Source organism: Pseudoliparis swirei, chromosome 11 (genome assembly GCF_029220125.1).
Source record: "Pseudoliparis swirei isolate HS2019 ecotype Mariana Trench chromosome 11, NWPU_hadal_v1, whole genome shotgun sequence".
NCBI lineage: Eukaryota > Metazoa > Chordata > Actinopteri > Perciformes > Liparidae > Pseudoliparis > Pseudoliparis swirei.
In genome coordinates, this window is record NC_079398.1 from 19621264 (window position 1) to 19637794 (window position 16531).

The window sequence follows — 16531 nt, forward strand, 5'->3', positions numbered from 1 at the left end:
CGGGACACAATGAGAGGAAGATAAATGCTGGGGGAGAGAGAGAGAGAGAGAGAAGATGATGGGATCGGCAGACAGATAAGACGCAGGAGAGAAAAGGGAGATGATGAAACGGAGGTGAAGGAGGAGAAGGAAGCTGGGGGTGGGGGGGGGGGGGGTCAGCTGGCTTGTTCATGTGTCTTTTGCCTAAATGTCAGACACGTGACCGTCACACTCGTCTTCTACGGGCCTCTCCTCCTCTACTTCACCTCATCAGCCCTCCCGCTTTTCCTCTTCTCTTCAACAAAAAATGAATGAAGCGCCGACATGACGAAGCTTCTTCCATTCACTAAAGTCCACACACACACACACACACATACTGCACAGATGGAGACTTAACATGTGTGTGTGTGTGTGTGTGTGCTTGTGTGCGCGCTGGATGCCATGGTGAGAGACTGATGCAGGAGGAAGTCTAGCCTGCAGTCCTCCACCAAACTGCACATTCAAGAAAGGGACGTACGCACACACACACACACACACACACACACACACACACACGGTTATAGGCAGGCACGTGCACAGATAGAGCCCTAGTGGTGCTCAAGCACCAGCCCCTTTGCCCTGGATGAGAAAAGTGCCCTTTTTGCTGGAGAGACATTTTTTTAATTCATAGGCTATTTAAGAAGTTACTCTTTCTGTCATCAAGTCCCCCCAAATGTGTTTTAATATCCGACGGGGCATTTATTTGAGTTCTTGTGAGAATTTCGCCTAGACCCGCTCCGCGGCGCTCACGATCCCCTCCCCCCGCCCCTCCCTCCTCCTCCTCCTCCTCCTCCACTTCCTCCTCCGCGCAGTGCTCCTCGCGCCACCGAACGGGTGCACCTCCTTCTCCTCTGACCCGCAGCACCAGACACACCTGACGGTGTTTGTCCCCTAACGTTGTTTTGTGATAAATCAACCACAACATTAGCGCTGCTGAAAACATGACGTCACAACTGGTCCGTCGTTTCCTAAAAAAATAAACAAACAAAAACTCCGTGATTTCAAAGCCTCCTCCAGCTGTTTACTGACTGTTAGTTATGTTTAGACAATAGAGAGAGGGAGAGAGAGAGAAGAGAAGAGAGAGGGAGAGAGAGAATTCAAGAGAAAAGAGAGAGAGAGGAGAGAGAGAGAGAGAGAGAAAGAGAGAGAGAGAGTTCTTATTCCGTTCTATTTAACAGGGGCTAGTCTAGGATTTGCGTGGCCAGACTGAAAAAAAAATCATAGGCCTCTCTTGTTCAGAGGGCCGGGCCAAATGTGGAGGCGGGCCGTATCCGGCCCGCGGGCCTTAGTTTGAGGACCACTGCTCTTGGCTGTTGATGTCTATCAATATCGCTCATTTTGAAAATGACGTAAGAGGGCAGTACGGATCCGTATCAGACCGGCGAGGAGGGCGATACGTGGCTGGCATGACGCCCATTAGCCAATCAGAATGATTGTACTGTTGTTGCTATATAATAATTCACCTTTATTCATAAAGAAAATGTAAGCTCGTGGTCTGATGCTGCCAGAGGAAATGCAGGTTGAGGACAGCATCATCAGTGTAATGCTGCTTATGCTTCAACTCTGTCAGAATTTTTTTTTGGCATTGGGTGCCCTTTTTTTTGGTTTGAGCACCTGCCCCCCAAAATGTCTGTGCACGTGCCTGGTTATAGGCTTAATAATCTCTTTCTCCCTCTTCCTGCATCTCATTCAAACAGTTGTCCTCTCTAGCTATTTTAAAACTTAAGTCAACACCAGCACTGTGTGGTTCAGAACAATAAACGCGTCTGTGTGTGTGTGTGTCTGTGTGTGTGTGTGTGTGTGTGCGGTTGCAGGAGGGGCGGACTGGCGGCAGTGTAACAACCCAGGCAGCGTTTTATTATTCATAAACACTCTGAGCCTCTCTGCATTTAGACTCTCTTAAAGCAACAGTAGAGACGGAGAGAGGGAGTAAGAGAGGGAGAGGGAAAAGGGAGAGAGGGAGAGAGGAGAGAGGGAGAGCGAAAGAGAGAGGGAGAGAGGAGAGCAGAAGGGGAGAGAGGGAAAGTGAGAGAGGGAGAGAAGGAAAGAAGGAAAGAGGGAAAGGAGAGAGGGAGAGAGAGAGAGACCTCTGTGACGCTTCCTTGTGCTCGTCGTATCTTCACCTCTACACACAGACATGGAGGTATGAACACTGACCCACAGCGAGGATAAAACACGTACCAATGCGTCTCTGAAAACAAGTTGATCACTGCGTGGGAGGAGGGAGGAGAGAGGAGGGAGGAAACCGTCCCGCGAGGCTGATGTGGTCGATTAATTAGTTTTTATTCATTGCAGTAAACCCACAACATTTACGGTACATTTAAATTCATTGTCACCAGACGAAAAAAAACATGCTCACAAAAAAAAGAAAGAAAAAGAAGAAAGAAAGAAACGACGCGAAAGACCGATGTGCAAAATCATCACCGCTGGAAAGTCCACCAGTCAGTCTCGTATCTTATTGTTGTCCTCGTGGCGATCCGCGCGTCTCCTCTGTCCTTCCCGCCCGCTCGATCACTCCGCTCAGCTGCAGGTGCACCTGCTGCAGTTGTGTCGCTATGGCAACCAGGGCCTCTTGCACGGCGGCCATGCCCGGCGTCGAGGTCCCTTCCCGCTCCTCCGGGCCAGACGCGAACGCCTTCGTGCCGAGCGCCGCCCCTCCTCCTCCGGGCGCCGGCCGGTGCCCCGTCGCCCCGCGGCCTCCGCCTTCCTCCAGCCGCTTCAGTCGGGCGTTCGCCTCGCGGCCGCCGCGCAGCAACTGGTGCAGCGTGGCGTTCCACATCCTCTCCCTCTCTGCTTCCTCCTCCCGGAGCTCCAGCAAGCTTTCTCGCAGCCGGACGTTCGCCCGCTCCAGGCCGGGGGGACACTCTCGGCGTGACCCCTTAGCCAGCTCGTCCAATCGGGTCCCGAGGGAGAGCGTCCGCCCGCCGCATCGCTCCAGAGACTCCAGCAGCTCGCTCTGCCTCATGTGGGAGTCCTCCAGGGTGATGAAGAGCTTGTCCCAGAGAGAGAACTCAGCAGCCTGGCACGGCGGGGTTGGAGTTTCCTCTGTGGGCAACAACAGTTATATAGTCGTGCAATTAGATCAAATACTGGCTACCGAAGGAAAGGGAAGCAAAGCAAATGGTATAATCAACACTTATTTAACACCTATGAAGTATTTATGGTGTAATTCACACTTTTAATGGTGCAATAAAAAAATATTATGTTTTCTCTTTGTTTCTGGCAGTTATTGGGTGTAGTTATCTCACTTTCAGAAAAGCTGATGTCCAGCTGGCAAAAACTGCTTGTTAGTTAATCCCTAAAGTTTACTTTACAACACAGTCGTTCCATATTAAATAAAGCAGTTACATGCGGCATCCGATATACTGTTTTGTTATTCCTCTCACATATTTAAAAAACAAAGCTTGGCTTGAACACGTGTTAAAGCTGAAGTTAAAATGACCTCTGACCTGTATTTAATCTATTGTGATCATATTTCCAGGAAAGGGTTTACATAAATAACGCACAGTCCCCTCTATGACTGCTTCAGATGGTATTATATGCATAGAAAGATAATTACATTGACTTTGTTTTACGTGTATCGTTAATAGCAGAGGACCCATAAGAGACCCCTGCGGGACACCTTTGATCACCCTCTAGAACTAATAAATCAAAGTGTGATGACGAATACTTAATTAAAGCAAATAAGATGTATTGTATTGGCTCACTGAAATGAAGCGTGGCAGCTGAGGGAAACTTCTCCACAAAGAGGAGCAGCGAATGAGAGAAACTGAAGGGTTATTTGGGAGTTTTTCCTGATCCGATGCGAGGTTTTGGGGCAGGGATGTCTATGTGTACAGATTGTAAAGCACTCCGAGACAAATTTGTAATTTGTGAAATCGGGCTATACAAATAAACTGAATTAAACTGAATTGAATTGAGCAATAAACTCAACTCACCCTCCTGCTGGTCGTGAGAGATCTCGTTGTCGTAGTATTCTGCGAAGTTCCCCTCGTACTCGAGCTCATTCACACACAAGGTTGCACCCACCAAGCCAAGCGCACACAGCACACGCCACATCCTGAGCACATGCATGATTAAGCTCTGAATGGTGTTGCTTTAAAAAAATAACAAACAAATAACAAAAGTCTTGTGTTCTCCACCCAGGTTTCCAGCTGCTCCCCCTTCACTCTATTTAAAGTTCTCCACACTGAGACAACTGGCGCTCTCTTATAAACCCGGGGCGAGGGAAGAAGGAGGGAGGTCGAGGAGGGTGGGACTGAGATGTGGGGGGGGGGGGGGGTGTTTTGGGTGAGTAATGCTTCAGTGGAGGTAAAATGTCAAAAGTCAAACTCTGTGGGAAATAGGGGGCATTATGAGGAAAGAGAGGGCGAGTTATGAGGGTGTGAGGGAAGGAAAGGAATACGGCTTGTGTTATGTTATATATCGGAGTGCGATAGACTTTGTTTGAATATTGTAAGATACATTTAATTTATTTGGTTTTCAATTTATTTTTAATTTTAATATATACTTTTAAATGTAATATTGGTTTCTTGCTATTCCACTTGTTTTGCTTTGATTATCTGTGGAGCACTTTGTAAACATCGTTTTTAAAGGTGCTATATAAATAAAGTTATTATTATTATATATATACATATATATGTATATATATTGATGTATCACTGATATATGGGGCCGTTTGCTGACAGTTTAATTAATGGCTCTTCTACACTGCATGGTGCTCCTGTTACAGTCGGTTTTGGCATCATACCGTTTCACAAATATTCTTAATTTCTCGATGATGTTTGTCTCTATATCATTTAATACTGGAGCTCTTTTTGTTTTTAACAATAGAGGATTGCACAATGACGTTCAGGTATAGAGACACAAATAGAAGTTGAAATAAATAAGATAAAATCTCATTTGAATAGAGTGAACATTTGTATTACGGTCGTTGTATAGGAACGCATATACAATATGTACGTAGGACAAAGGTTAAGTATATGAAATCCATTTATCACCATAGACATTATATTTTCGTGGTGCTCTGAGGATATTTCAGTGTCTCTCTTTTCAATCTTTTTCCTGATGAGTCAGCGTCGCTCCCAGCTCGCTGCGTCAACACCAAATCCCTTAACCAAAATAAATTGGGGCATTGCAAAACCTGGATTATATTTTAAATTCGCAAATGACTGTTTTGTTTTTTTACCACTTGAAATTACATCTTGTTGCCGAGCAACGCTGCCAAATTTGCTCTCTCCGTCTGCGGTCGATTAAACATCCCAGAAGGACGAATTAGAAGTGCCGTAAAAAAAAAAAAGGCTTAAATGAGGGCTGTGGTCAACAGGTGTGACGGGGTGAAGCAGCAGAAGTGCGACGAGTCAAGGTCAGAGGAAACGCCTTGACCTTTCAACTCTCTGCAGACCCCCCCCCGCCTGCAGACGTCAGCAACTCTGTCAGAAACTATGCATGCTCCTCTTTGTTTGGCGGCTTCTAACAGGAGCAGAGGGACTAATTGGGGTGGGAGCTGGCAGGTTTATCTCAGGAAAGGAGAGAATGTGCAGAGGAAGACATGTGGACGGAGAGAGGAGAGGAGGTGAGGAAAGGTGGAGCGGGACAGAGGAAAATCTGTATATAGGTTTTCCTTTCCTCGTTGGAGCAAAAATAGCTGACTGTGGGCGATAGTGTGAGCATTTCCTTGGCTCACTTCCATAAAATTAAACCACTATGATGCCCTCTGGAAAGCAAAACATGAATATGATAGAAGTTGCAGGTGCGATACAGGCGTTTACAACTCAGTTTATGCATGTCAGAAACCGTTGGTGTTATCTTTCTCTCTCTCTATAGGTCATATTTCTACTTATGACATCATATGACTCCAAGAAAAGAGGAGCTACATTCATCAGCAGCCACTAGACAGTTTTATATCCAGAAAAGTGAAAACCATTAGCAAAATAAAGAAAGGTACACCTCATATTCATATTTATTGTTATTATTAAAAAGAAATTGCACTTTGGACATTTTCCACCAAAAAAAAATCCAAATTGCAAAATTAGAAATGCCAAATAAGATCAAATAAGATAATACTGTAGGTGTGCGGAAATAACGAAGAGTCGAGTAATTCCATTTGACCGTGGTCGTTTATTTTCCTTTCCAACACCTGTGTTCACCTCTACTTCCTGGTGGCCCCCCCCCTCCCTGTTTTTTGATTTGTGGAGAAACTATTTTGAGTATTTTAAATACTAAACTAGAACGGGCACTCGGTAGAGCGCATACCTTCGCATATCACAAGATTGGGCATTGAATTATGAACATAAAAATTGACTGCTATGGTAATAAGAAGATGTTGACCTTTTCATGACCTTGACCTTTGACCCGATCGATCCCAAAATCTAATCAAATGGTCCCCGGATAATAACCAATCATCCCACCAAGTTTCATGCGATTCGGTTTAATGCTTTTTGACTTATGCGAATAACACGCACACGCATGCACGCATACAAATACACAGCTATCAAAACATAACCTTCCGCATTTTCAATGCGAAGGTAATAACTCCACTTTTAAGTAATTTGTTACAAATTACGGTCTTTTTTTTTTATCGGCCCTATCAAATACAAATGACAAAATATTAAAAAGTAATTTAAATATGTATTTAAAGTACAAGTAATAGAAATACTGCCCATCTCTGCCTGAAACGGAGCAGAGAGGGAGATGGAAAAGGGAAAAGACGGAGAGGCACGCAACGAGAAAGTCGGATTCGAGGAGCGTGTTCCTCATTTATCGGCACACATTCGATTCAGATCGGAGAGAATCAGAGGGGAACAGATCAGGTCGTCTGGTTTGTTTTAGTGAAACCGGAGATGGACTGTGGGGGATGTCAGCGGAGCTTCGTAGGCTAAAATATAAAACAGCAACAGGACTTTACTTTTGAATAAACCGCATACTAACGAACACTAAAACAGCCAAGTTCGCAAGCACGAGCCCGTTTTATGAGAAATGGGTGGATCCGCTTTTCATACCCAATATGTGGATGGGGGGGGGGGGCAGGTAACCTTGGAGATGTGATTGGAAAACTGTCAACTGTAAAACAATAGAGCTATTGTAAGAATATAGTCGATTTATATGACTTTCCTGTTACCTTTGGGGTCAATTTGACCCCAGGCTGTTTTTCACTGTGTCAAACATATAAGAAATATCAACTTTTTTATATATTTAAAGGGCTATTTAGGTTGTCAACAAACAAACATAAAGTACCTCACACTTAAACTTGGGAAACAATATTAATTCTAATAATTTTCTGGAGATTTTAATTGCTGGGGTCAAATTGACCCAGAGGGTAAAATATGTTATGTGAAGGTAACAGGAGGGTTAAAAAAAAAAGGAGGATTAAGTGATGGTTATGGATCTTATTGCTGTACTAAAAACAAGATCAAGATTCAAAATAATAGATACCCGAGTTTAGAAAAGCCTCACTAGTGTGGATCACGGCCTGCTGGTCCAGTAATCATCTCTCAGGTCGTGAATGGGTCGATGTGCACGGTGCAAAACGGAGTACCTCAAGACTCTGTGCTCGGCCCACTTTTAGTTTCCCAGTTTTTGCAGTTAAATACAATTTGATGTTGTTTTCTCATCCGAAAAAGGCGGCTTGTAGACATCGTGGTCACTGTTAAAGCTCAGGGGGAAGACAGCAAGATAACAGAACTCAATCACAACTGCAGCACAGTTTTCCTTCCTGTTTCACACACGAGCGCGACATCCAGAAAAAACCCAGAGAGAGAGAGCTGCTGTCTCCGGGAAATGATAACAAATAATGATCAGGGGCTTGCTGTACATCAGTGAGGTGGAAACACACTCACCGAGGAGCTGGGGACAGATTGAGGAGAATCTATTCCTGTTGGCCCGAGTCAGAGGAAATCTACAGCAACGACGATCTAATCCGTCTTTCGGAGCTCCGGCTGTGCTTCCTCTGAGGCGCCTCTCCGGAAAACGTGGAGCTGAAATAGTGGTGCAATAGAAGTGTTTATGGCGTTATTGAGCCCCGGGGCCCTCCGGACCGCACGCCGGTCGATATCACAAAACACAAGCTTCATCGATCCAATACGTCTGCGCAGCCCCGGACAGGAAAGCGGCGAATAATTGAGAATTACGTTCGTCTTCTGAGGTTGTCCCACCCGACCTAATTATCCTCTCGGTACGATTAACACCGCTGCAATCAGTGGAGCGAGCCGAGCGTCGCGGTTATTAAATGTATACGAGACTCGGCCCCCGAGAGGCCGGATCGAGACCTCGACCTGGAAGTGTTTGTGTGTGCGAGTGACGTCGGCGTAACGAGGGAAACAACAGAAACACCTCGACGGGAGAACAAAGATCCACACGCCATTTGGAGAGACGCGATGATGACGGCGGCGTTTGCGTATTTTATTTCCACCATCCGACGTCACGTCGGCTCGCTGAACAACACGGGACTCAATTACAACTTCAATCAAGTAGACTTGTGAATAGTGTGGCTATCTCTCCACACACACACACACACACACACACACACACACACACACACACACACACACACACACACACACACACACACACACACACACACACACACACACACACACACACACACACACACACACACACACACACACACACACACACACACACGTGGAGCAACGAGTTGGGTGATTACATCAGAAGCGTCAGTGCTATTGTGTGTGTTTCCATCCAGGGTCCCGAGGGTGGACCCACGCTAGAGCAGCGCTGCCCTCACGAAGAAAATTAACAACATCTGGACGGAGGAGACGTCGACCCGTTTCCCCCAGTGGGGGCTTGAAGCGGGGAGAAGTGAGTGTGTGATGTGAGCGTTCAGGGGGAAACACCCGGTGCGTATATGAGGAAACATATACATGTTTCATACCATGCGATACGGCATAAAGGGCCAAGTCAGCGTGGTGTTTTGGCTCCTCGCTGGACTCCCAAAACACATCAAGCAAGGAACACGTCTCGTATGGAACATGACCTCAACTTTCATTAACGCCAAGTCAAGAAGTGTCTGACACACACACACACACACACACACACACACACACACACACACAAACACACACACACACACACACACACACACACACACACACACACACACACACACACACACACACACATTTTTTATATACACACACACACACAAACACACATTTCACATACACACACACACAAACAAACACACACACACGCAAACACACACACACATACACACACACACACACATACATACACACAAACATATACACACACATACATATACACAAATACACACACATAAATACACACATACAAACACATATACATATATATACACAAATATATATACACACATATACATATATATATACATACACACAAATATATATATACACACATATATATACAAACAATATACATATACAAACACATAAACACACACAAAATACACACACATATACACACATACATAATACACACACACACACACACACACACACACACACACACACACAGACACACACACACACACACACACACACACAAACACACACACACAAAACACACACACAAACACACACACACAAACACACACACACACACACACACACACAAACACACACACACACAACTCTCTTTCAAGGGTTAACATGTTTGGGAAAGCTGTAAACACAAGCGACAGTGTGCACATGGGTCACTGACGCGGACACACACACACACACACACACACACACACACACTCTTGGCACAAAGCTCTCTCATTTAGCGCAACGTTAAAATTAGTATTTAGTTTCACAGACCGGAAAAACCACTTTTCACAAATATAACTGTTGCGTAGAGAAATATTCCGTCCGTGTCCACAAGAGGGGAGTGACCCACGGCGGTCATCATCGCCATGAAACATGAAGGATACATGAATAGTGTTGAAGGCTGAAATGACAGTGGCACTAAGTCACTCACTCTTACAACCGCTGCACATCACCTTCCCCACGGGATTCACTTAAGTGTGTTTTATATTAATAGCAAACGTTATAATGATTGCGTAACTATTCCTTTAGAATTCGATTTAAGTCTAAGTCAACTGCACCGACCAATCAAAAGTCAGCTGACATGATTTCGGGCTCAAGTGTCATACGTCCCACCTTCGTGTCTCCTGAACTCCGTCCTGACCGGCTGCCGATGAAGACTCTGGGACATCTTCTTCATTAAGGGCGGGGCCGCTGGTTTGTGGCGTCGTTGGTTGTTTCAAAGTCTCAATAATCACGTGATCGCTCGTCGTGGTGCAACAAGCTACAGCGTTTGCTGTCTGAGACTCGTCTCCGGTGAGTTCGGGAGGTGGGGAAGTTGTTGTTGTTGTCGTTGTCGGATTGGTTATTGCAGCAGTTTCTCCGTTGGCTTGTGCTCTTGCTGATATCTGACCCGAATTTGGTGTCCAGACATGAAGTCGTTGATTGACCACTGAGCAGTGGCTGGTTGCTTGTTCGTCAGAGAAGCAGGTGTTGTTGTTGTTGTTGTTACTTGACTTTGTGGTCACAGAGGTATCTGGGTTCTTTTCAGTTGCGCCGAGTGGACTTGAAGTCCAGGAGTCCTGGTCGAAGTCTGGAATGTGGTGGACGATGATGGGGATCGGGGGGGGCGGGGCGGCTCTGGACGGCTGGTTGACGTCGGCACTAATTGCCGACTGCCAGTTGTTGGAGCAGAGGAGCGCCGGGATGCTGCGGGGACAACAGAGGATCACGGGAGTCAGAAATTAGATCAGCTTCAAATGTATTTTCAATAGCCGACAGTTGTAAATGTAAATATTCAAAATGTGTCCCAGATTATTTCCTGTTGCAGTGCAAGGAATGTATAAAAGAAAGAAGGGACTTGTCACGACACTGAAGACACGATACCAGAATTCAATACGATACCACAAATACGATACAGGTATATTTATCTAGAATAGTAATAAATAAAACATTTGTATGGTTCGCTTTTTACCAGCATGTTCCTGCCCAGCTTTATCAACACTTAACAAATGGCATAATTATTAGTATTAGCCCACACAGCAAGATATTAATGAAAACTACATGGTGCCATCACAGCATTGACTATACACAGTAGCCCCGCCCCCTAGGCGTGCAGGCAGCATGACAGGGAGCGGAGCAGCGCGACTTCAATGAAGGATCGATACTAAAAGATATGCAAAAAACGTATCGTTTTGAACTTTTTATACTGCTACTTGTTACTCGTTTTTGTCAATTAACCAAGTAAACATTTTCACTTTGTTTAGCTATCGTGAGGCAGCAACATCTCTGTTGAGATGTACAAAATAATCGTTGTGACGGCGTAAAAAAGAATCAAACAGGGGGGCTGCAGTGCTGGTGAGTAATAGCAAGTTGTACAGCCTCTCCATCACTGTCAAGTGTGTGAGCCAGCTAATAATATAGTAGGATGACGACTATGAATGGAAATCACTGAGGCATCTGATAGGCCACGTCATCCGACCAGTTATAATCAGAGCCCCCCCCCCCCCCTCCCTCATGCTGCTGCTGAGGTTCTCTCATTTTCCACCTACAGGCCCCGTTTTGGTTTGGTGGAGTATGTCGCTTTAGTTTATCTTCTTTTTTCTATTTTATTTCTCTATATAGATTAAGTTAAATCTATTTATTAAAGCTGGCAAACAGACCTGGCCAGCTGCCTCTGGAGCTCCTGAGCATGTTGGTGACACTGGTGGAAGTAACAGGCCTGACCTTCCACAAAGTCCGTCAGGCTGCGCATGTGGTTGGTCTGAAAAATACATAAAAGGAGACACATAAAACACAAGAGAGATGGAGCAACATAAACAATAAAAACAATCAATATATTGTGTTTTTTAGGAGATATCGAATGACAAACTACAGTAAAATATTTATTAAATCCATTTTTTTTTAAACAGTAAACAATATAATTTCGCTGGGAATTGGGTATTTCATTGTGTGTGTGTTTAAAGTTCGGCCTAAAATATCCACACACACACACTACCGTTCAAAAGGTTGGGGTCACCCAGACAATTTCGTGTTTTGCACACTTTCATTTATCAAATTAATTGCAAAATGAATAAAAAATAAAGTAAAGACATTGACAAGGTTCGAAATAATGATTTTTATTTGAAATATTAATTTTGTTCTTCAAAGTTCAGGCTCAAAGGAAGGCCAGTTTTATAGCTTCTCTCACCAGCATAACTGTTTTCAGCTGTGTTAACATAATTGCACGAGGGTTTTCTAACCCTCTGTTAGTCTTCTAAGGCGATAACACAATGCACCATGAGAACACTGGAGATGTCTCTTTACACCGATGTAGATATTTCCTTAAAAACCAGACGTTTCCACCTAGAATAGTCATTTACCACATTAACAATGTAGAGAGTGTATTTATGATTAATTTAATGGTCTCTTCATTGAAAAAAACAGTGATTTTCTTTGAAAAATAAGGACATTTAGAAGTGACTCCAAACCTTTGAACGGTACTGACTCTCTGTTCCAAGCTTGAGAGACAGGACTGAATCTTATGCTCTTTGTGTGCGTGTTTGTGTACACGTACGTGAGTGTTGCCGATTCCTTCCACAACTCGTCTCGTGATTTCTGACTGACGATCGAACAGACTCTGACAGATCCTCTGCTCCATCTCTGCCTACACACACACACACACACACACACACCTAATTATGTCAAGCTTAATAGCAAAAAACAAATTCCTAGAATTCTGGATGAGATTAACAATAGAAAGAAAACAGCTTCCGCAACCCATAAGCAATTACAACCCTGGCACCATTGTTAAAATGGTCTCCCTCTATTGCAGCATGAAGAATTTTGATATCAGATCCAAACATGCACTTACCTGAGCGATTTCCTGCGCCCACATCTGATTGGATGAGAGAGACAGAAGAGGACAAGCGACTTTACTCAGCGACCAAACGGCAACTTCAGTCGTGTCCGTCAATGTTCACTTTAACCCTTTAACGTCACTGACCTTCAGCCACTTAACCCGCAGGAAGCTGAACATGTACGAGACGCGAGACAAGTAGCCGTCTTCCAGCGGGTTCGCGTTCAGGCTCTGACAAAGATAAACAAAAGGAGGAACAAAAGATGTGTGTTTTTTGGATTGATCTCCATGTGATGAATGTATTTATTTAAATACGTGAAGGTCAGACATTGAGTGACTCACTCTGCCCTCCCGGTCAGCTTCATGTGCTTTTCTCAGTCTGGTTTTAGCGATGTCCAAGTCCAGACGCTTCTTTACCAACATCTTGCGCTCATCCTATATGAACAAACAAACACACATACATACTGTGTAATAGCCACGTTACGTATACAAACAATGTATAAACTAGAGCATGAACAAAGGAACAGAAAAAGACAATCCAGAAGCAATGAGTGTGAATGTGCCCCGTTGTGCCACAGTGACGGGTGTGTGTGTGTGTGTGTGTGTGTGTGTGTGTGTGTGTGTCACCTGCATGGCTCCGTACTCCCCCTCGGTGAAGCTCCTCAGAGGGGTGAGAAAGTGGATGTTGGTGCTTTGGACAAACTTCCTCTCCGCCTCGCCGAGCTGCCTCTGAGCCTCTCCACACCGGAGCAGTGCAGTTCCTGAACAGGAAACACACTTCCCATCAGTACACACTGAAAAAAAAGTATTCCCTGATGGGATGTGAACCGTATTCGTCAGATCAACATCGTCCACGTTTATGTATACTCGCCATAGGGCGTGTTGGACCCCATCTCCAGCCCGGCCTGGACCATTTGGTCTCCCAGTACCTCGTGTGCACGAGGCCGAGGGGGGACGCTCCAGTCCAGATGCTCGTACAGACGGTCCTCCAAGCGCGCTCCTGTTCAGCAGAGATCAGAACGCTGTATTTAAAAATCTTCTAAACGTATATTTTGATATTTGTTCAGGTAGATGCTATTGGGCAAGGACAAAGGACACATGTCTGATGAGAACACAATCAAATACCTCACAAAACACAGTCAGCTGGGGTCAAAAACAAGTGTCAGGATACTGCAAAGGACAATTAGTAGGCAAAGCATGCCACTAAATAGGATGCTTAACCTCCTGCGTGTAATTGATAATGATATCAAATAATTTAAAAAATAAACAGAAGGCAGCTGTTGACAATCTGCAGCTTCTTGCCATTAGCCACAAGGTAAATAATAAAATATTCCGCGGCGATACTTAAAGCCCTAGATCAATAGATGTTCTGCAAATACATCCATGATGCTGAATAAACAGACAGAGCATTATTTGTATATGTATATTACTACAGCTGCATGGTCCCCCCTCCCCTTACTTTACAGACCGCAGCCAATTCCATTAGTCAAGGTAATTGGAGCCAAACGAATAAACATGCCTATTCATCTGAACAGGCTAATTGCAGTGAAACCGAAGATGTACAGTATCTATTGTGGGAGAACAAATATTGGTTCCCAGAGGTAAAGAGCCATATCATCCTTTAGTGGTTTCACGTAGACTCCGTGGAAATGGTGTGCCCATCAGGACAACATGTTTGGCTGAGATACATGAACACTCTGTATTTTTTTAAAGGTGCATATCACACGTACATAAATACTGAGATAAATTAGCTCCAGTAAAACCGCCTTTCTCACTATATATACACATATATATATATACACATATATATATGTATATATACCAATATATATACGTATATATATATATATACGTATTTATATATATATATATACACATATATATATGTATATATACCAATATATACGTATATATTTATATATACGTATTTATATATATATATATATACACATATATATAGTGAGAAAGTGCGCTAATTAAAGGTGTGATATGAACTTCTTTAAAAAAAATGTATATATATATACATATATTATATAATATAATATATATATATTATTATTATTAAAACAATTTCAGGGATATATTCCTGCAGAGAATGTTATATCTTTGCTGGAAGTCTGTGTGCAATGTATCTAATAACAAAGACGTAACTACTTAACACTATAATATAAAACTCTTTTTAAAATCTCTCACCTGAGTTGGGTTGCAGTAAAACCTCAGTCTGGGAGATCATCTGGTCGGACCAGGTCTTGGTGGCGTCTACCCGGGCAAAGAGCTCCCCCAGCCCGGGGTCCAGCTCCGTCTTCTCCCCATGACCGAGACTCTCCTCCGTGTACTGGACCGGAACCACAGGTCATAAACAGACGCCACTACCCGCTTCACACGTTATAAAGACAGTCCTAATACTAATATAACAATAAGCCGTTTATTAACGTGTAGCTTACGTTTTTATGGGGGGGGGGGGGGTATTTTTGTTTACCTGAACGGCCCGGTTGATGAACTGACCAGCGTCCACCGCCAACCGGGTCAAATCCATGGCAACGTTCCAAGGTCGCGCGCCCAGCCCTCGGTGGTCCGAAAGCTACCGTCGGCTATAAATAGCCCCCCGGAGACCAACGGCTAACGAGCCAACTGACCCTTCGTCATGGCCTCTCAACCTCAACGGTCAACCGCCGCTCACGAGACAGATTTACGGTCCGTTTACCGCCGACCACCACGAGCGAAGACGACGCGCGTGCGTTTGTTGCCAGATTACCCTCCAGACATACGGAGGGCTTTCCTCTCAACGAGTCGGCTGCTTCACAGCCTCGGTTCGGGGAACCGTCGGTAACGGTTCACCAACGGGAGTGGTCCCTTTTTTATTTCTTTATTTATCGTGTAGCGGTATTTACGTGCAGGTTTCCGTTATCTCCGTCTAGCTTGTCGGGACTTTGAATCAGCGTGTACTTCTGAATTATTTAAAATATACGTAAGATATGTTTAACAGCACACTACCCGTTTAAAAGTGGAACGTGTTGATTTTTTTTTTATGGCAAACGAGGTGAAAAATAATGATAACCTAATAGAAGACATCTCCGGGTATCTTTATGGTAGAGGAACACCCGACATCCGGTTGCGACTTTCAGAATAAAAGCATAATCTCTACACGCCACTCAACGATGAAATGTACAGAAACTGAAACATGCAATTCATCCGCGAAAAGCAACTTGTCTGTTCCCCAGAGAGCAGCTGCAAATATGAAGTTGCCATTATGTAAAAAGACAAAAGTCACTCGTTGACTTCCTTAAAAATGTTCCATATCCATTGCTGGTTTGGAAAAGCGCCTCTTCATTTGAGACAAATACTTTTATCCAAAAGTCTGAAAAAACAGCCAGGCATTGACAAAAATGAGAAAAACAATGACAAAAAAGACAGTGATACGTTGAACGTCTGAACTCATGACTGAATAACAGAAAGCTTGCTCACTTAAAGAAATTCCACATCACTTACTATCCTCCTCACCCAGTCTTCTTCTTTCAAGAGCAAACAATTGGCTCCAATTGGTGATCCTCTAAGAAAAGGTCAGGTGACTTGACCATTGGGCATGTGCAAGAGGAGAGGAGAGAAACACACACACACACACACAGAAGAGGATTAAAACAATCTGACTGCTAACGAGTCTCAGGAG

At 44.2% G+C, this 16531-nt stretch overlaps 2 protein-coding genes across 3 annotated transcripts; both read right to left on the bottom strand.

The window, feature by feature from the left end:
* Window positions 1–2284: 2284 nt before the first annotated feature.
* Window positions 2285–5869, bottom strand: LOC130201069 (pentraxin-related protein PTX3-like). The gene is made up of 2 exons (XM_056425744.1): window positions 3957–5869; window positions 2285–3063 (listed from the first exon to the last, which is right to left on the bottom strand). Exons 1-2 carry the CDS (start codon window positions 4090–4092, stop codon window positions 2474–2476), a joined length of 726 nt encoding a protein of 241 aa, XP_056281719.1. The 5' UTR covers window positions 4093–5869; the 3' UTR covers window positions 2285–2473.
* On the bottom strand, window positions 3726–16523 carry LOC130201053 (endophilin-B1-like). 2 transcript variants are annotated; one of them, XR_008833126.1, is made up of 12 exons: window positions 15344–16523; window positions 15058–15199; window positions 13736–13864; window positions 13492–13625; window positions 13207–13299; window positions 13012–13095; window positions 12880–12903; window positions 12583–12672; window positions 11690–11790; window positions 10164–10736; window positions 7857–7994; window positions 3726–3753 (listed from the first exon to the last, which is right to left on the bottom strand). XR_008833126.1 is itself a non-coding variant. In XM_056425715.1 (11 exons), the coding sequence occupies exons 1-11, from the start codon at window positions 15398–15400 to the stop codon at window positions 7916–7918; spliced, it is 1506 nt and encodes a 501-aa protein (XP_056281690.1). In that variant the 5' UTR covers window positions 15401–16523; the 3' UTR covers window positions 6119–7915. The 2 variants fall into 2 exon arrangements, 1 of the variants encoding a protein (XP_056281690.1); XM_056425715.1 differs by lacking the exon at window positions 3726–3753 and having other exon boundaries at window positions 6119–7994.
* Between the last annotated feature and the right edge of the window lie 8 nt (window positions 16524–16531).

What these genes read in the sequence shown, in the direction of transcription:
- LOC130201069 (XM_056425744.1), bottom strand. Translation starts at nt 4,092, where the DNA reads ATGCATGTGCTCAGGATGTGGCGTGTGCTGTGTGCGCTTGGCTTGGTG. An exon ending in CTCTCACGACCAGCAGGAGG is followed by an intron (nt 3,064 to 3,956) that starts GTGAGTTGAGTT and finishes TGTTGCCCACAG; the next exon opens with AGGAAACTCCAACCCCGCCG.
- LOC130201053 (XM_056425715.1), bottom strand. Translation starts at nt 15,400, where the DNA reads ATGGATTTGACCCGGTTGGCGGTGGACGCTGGTCAGTTCATCAACCGG. An exon ending in TCATCAACCGGGCCGTTCAG is followed by an intron (nt 15,200 to 15,343) that starts GTAAACAAAAAT and finishes GTTCCGGTCCAG; the next exon opens with TACACGGAGGAGAGTCTCGG. An exon ending in GGAGTTCAGGAGACACGAAG is followed by an intron (nt 7,995 to 10,163) that starts GTGGGACGTATG and finishes CCACTATTTCAG; the next exon opens with CTCCACGTTTTCCGGAGAGG.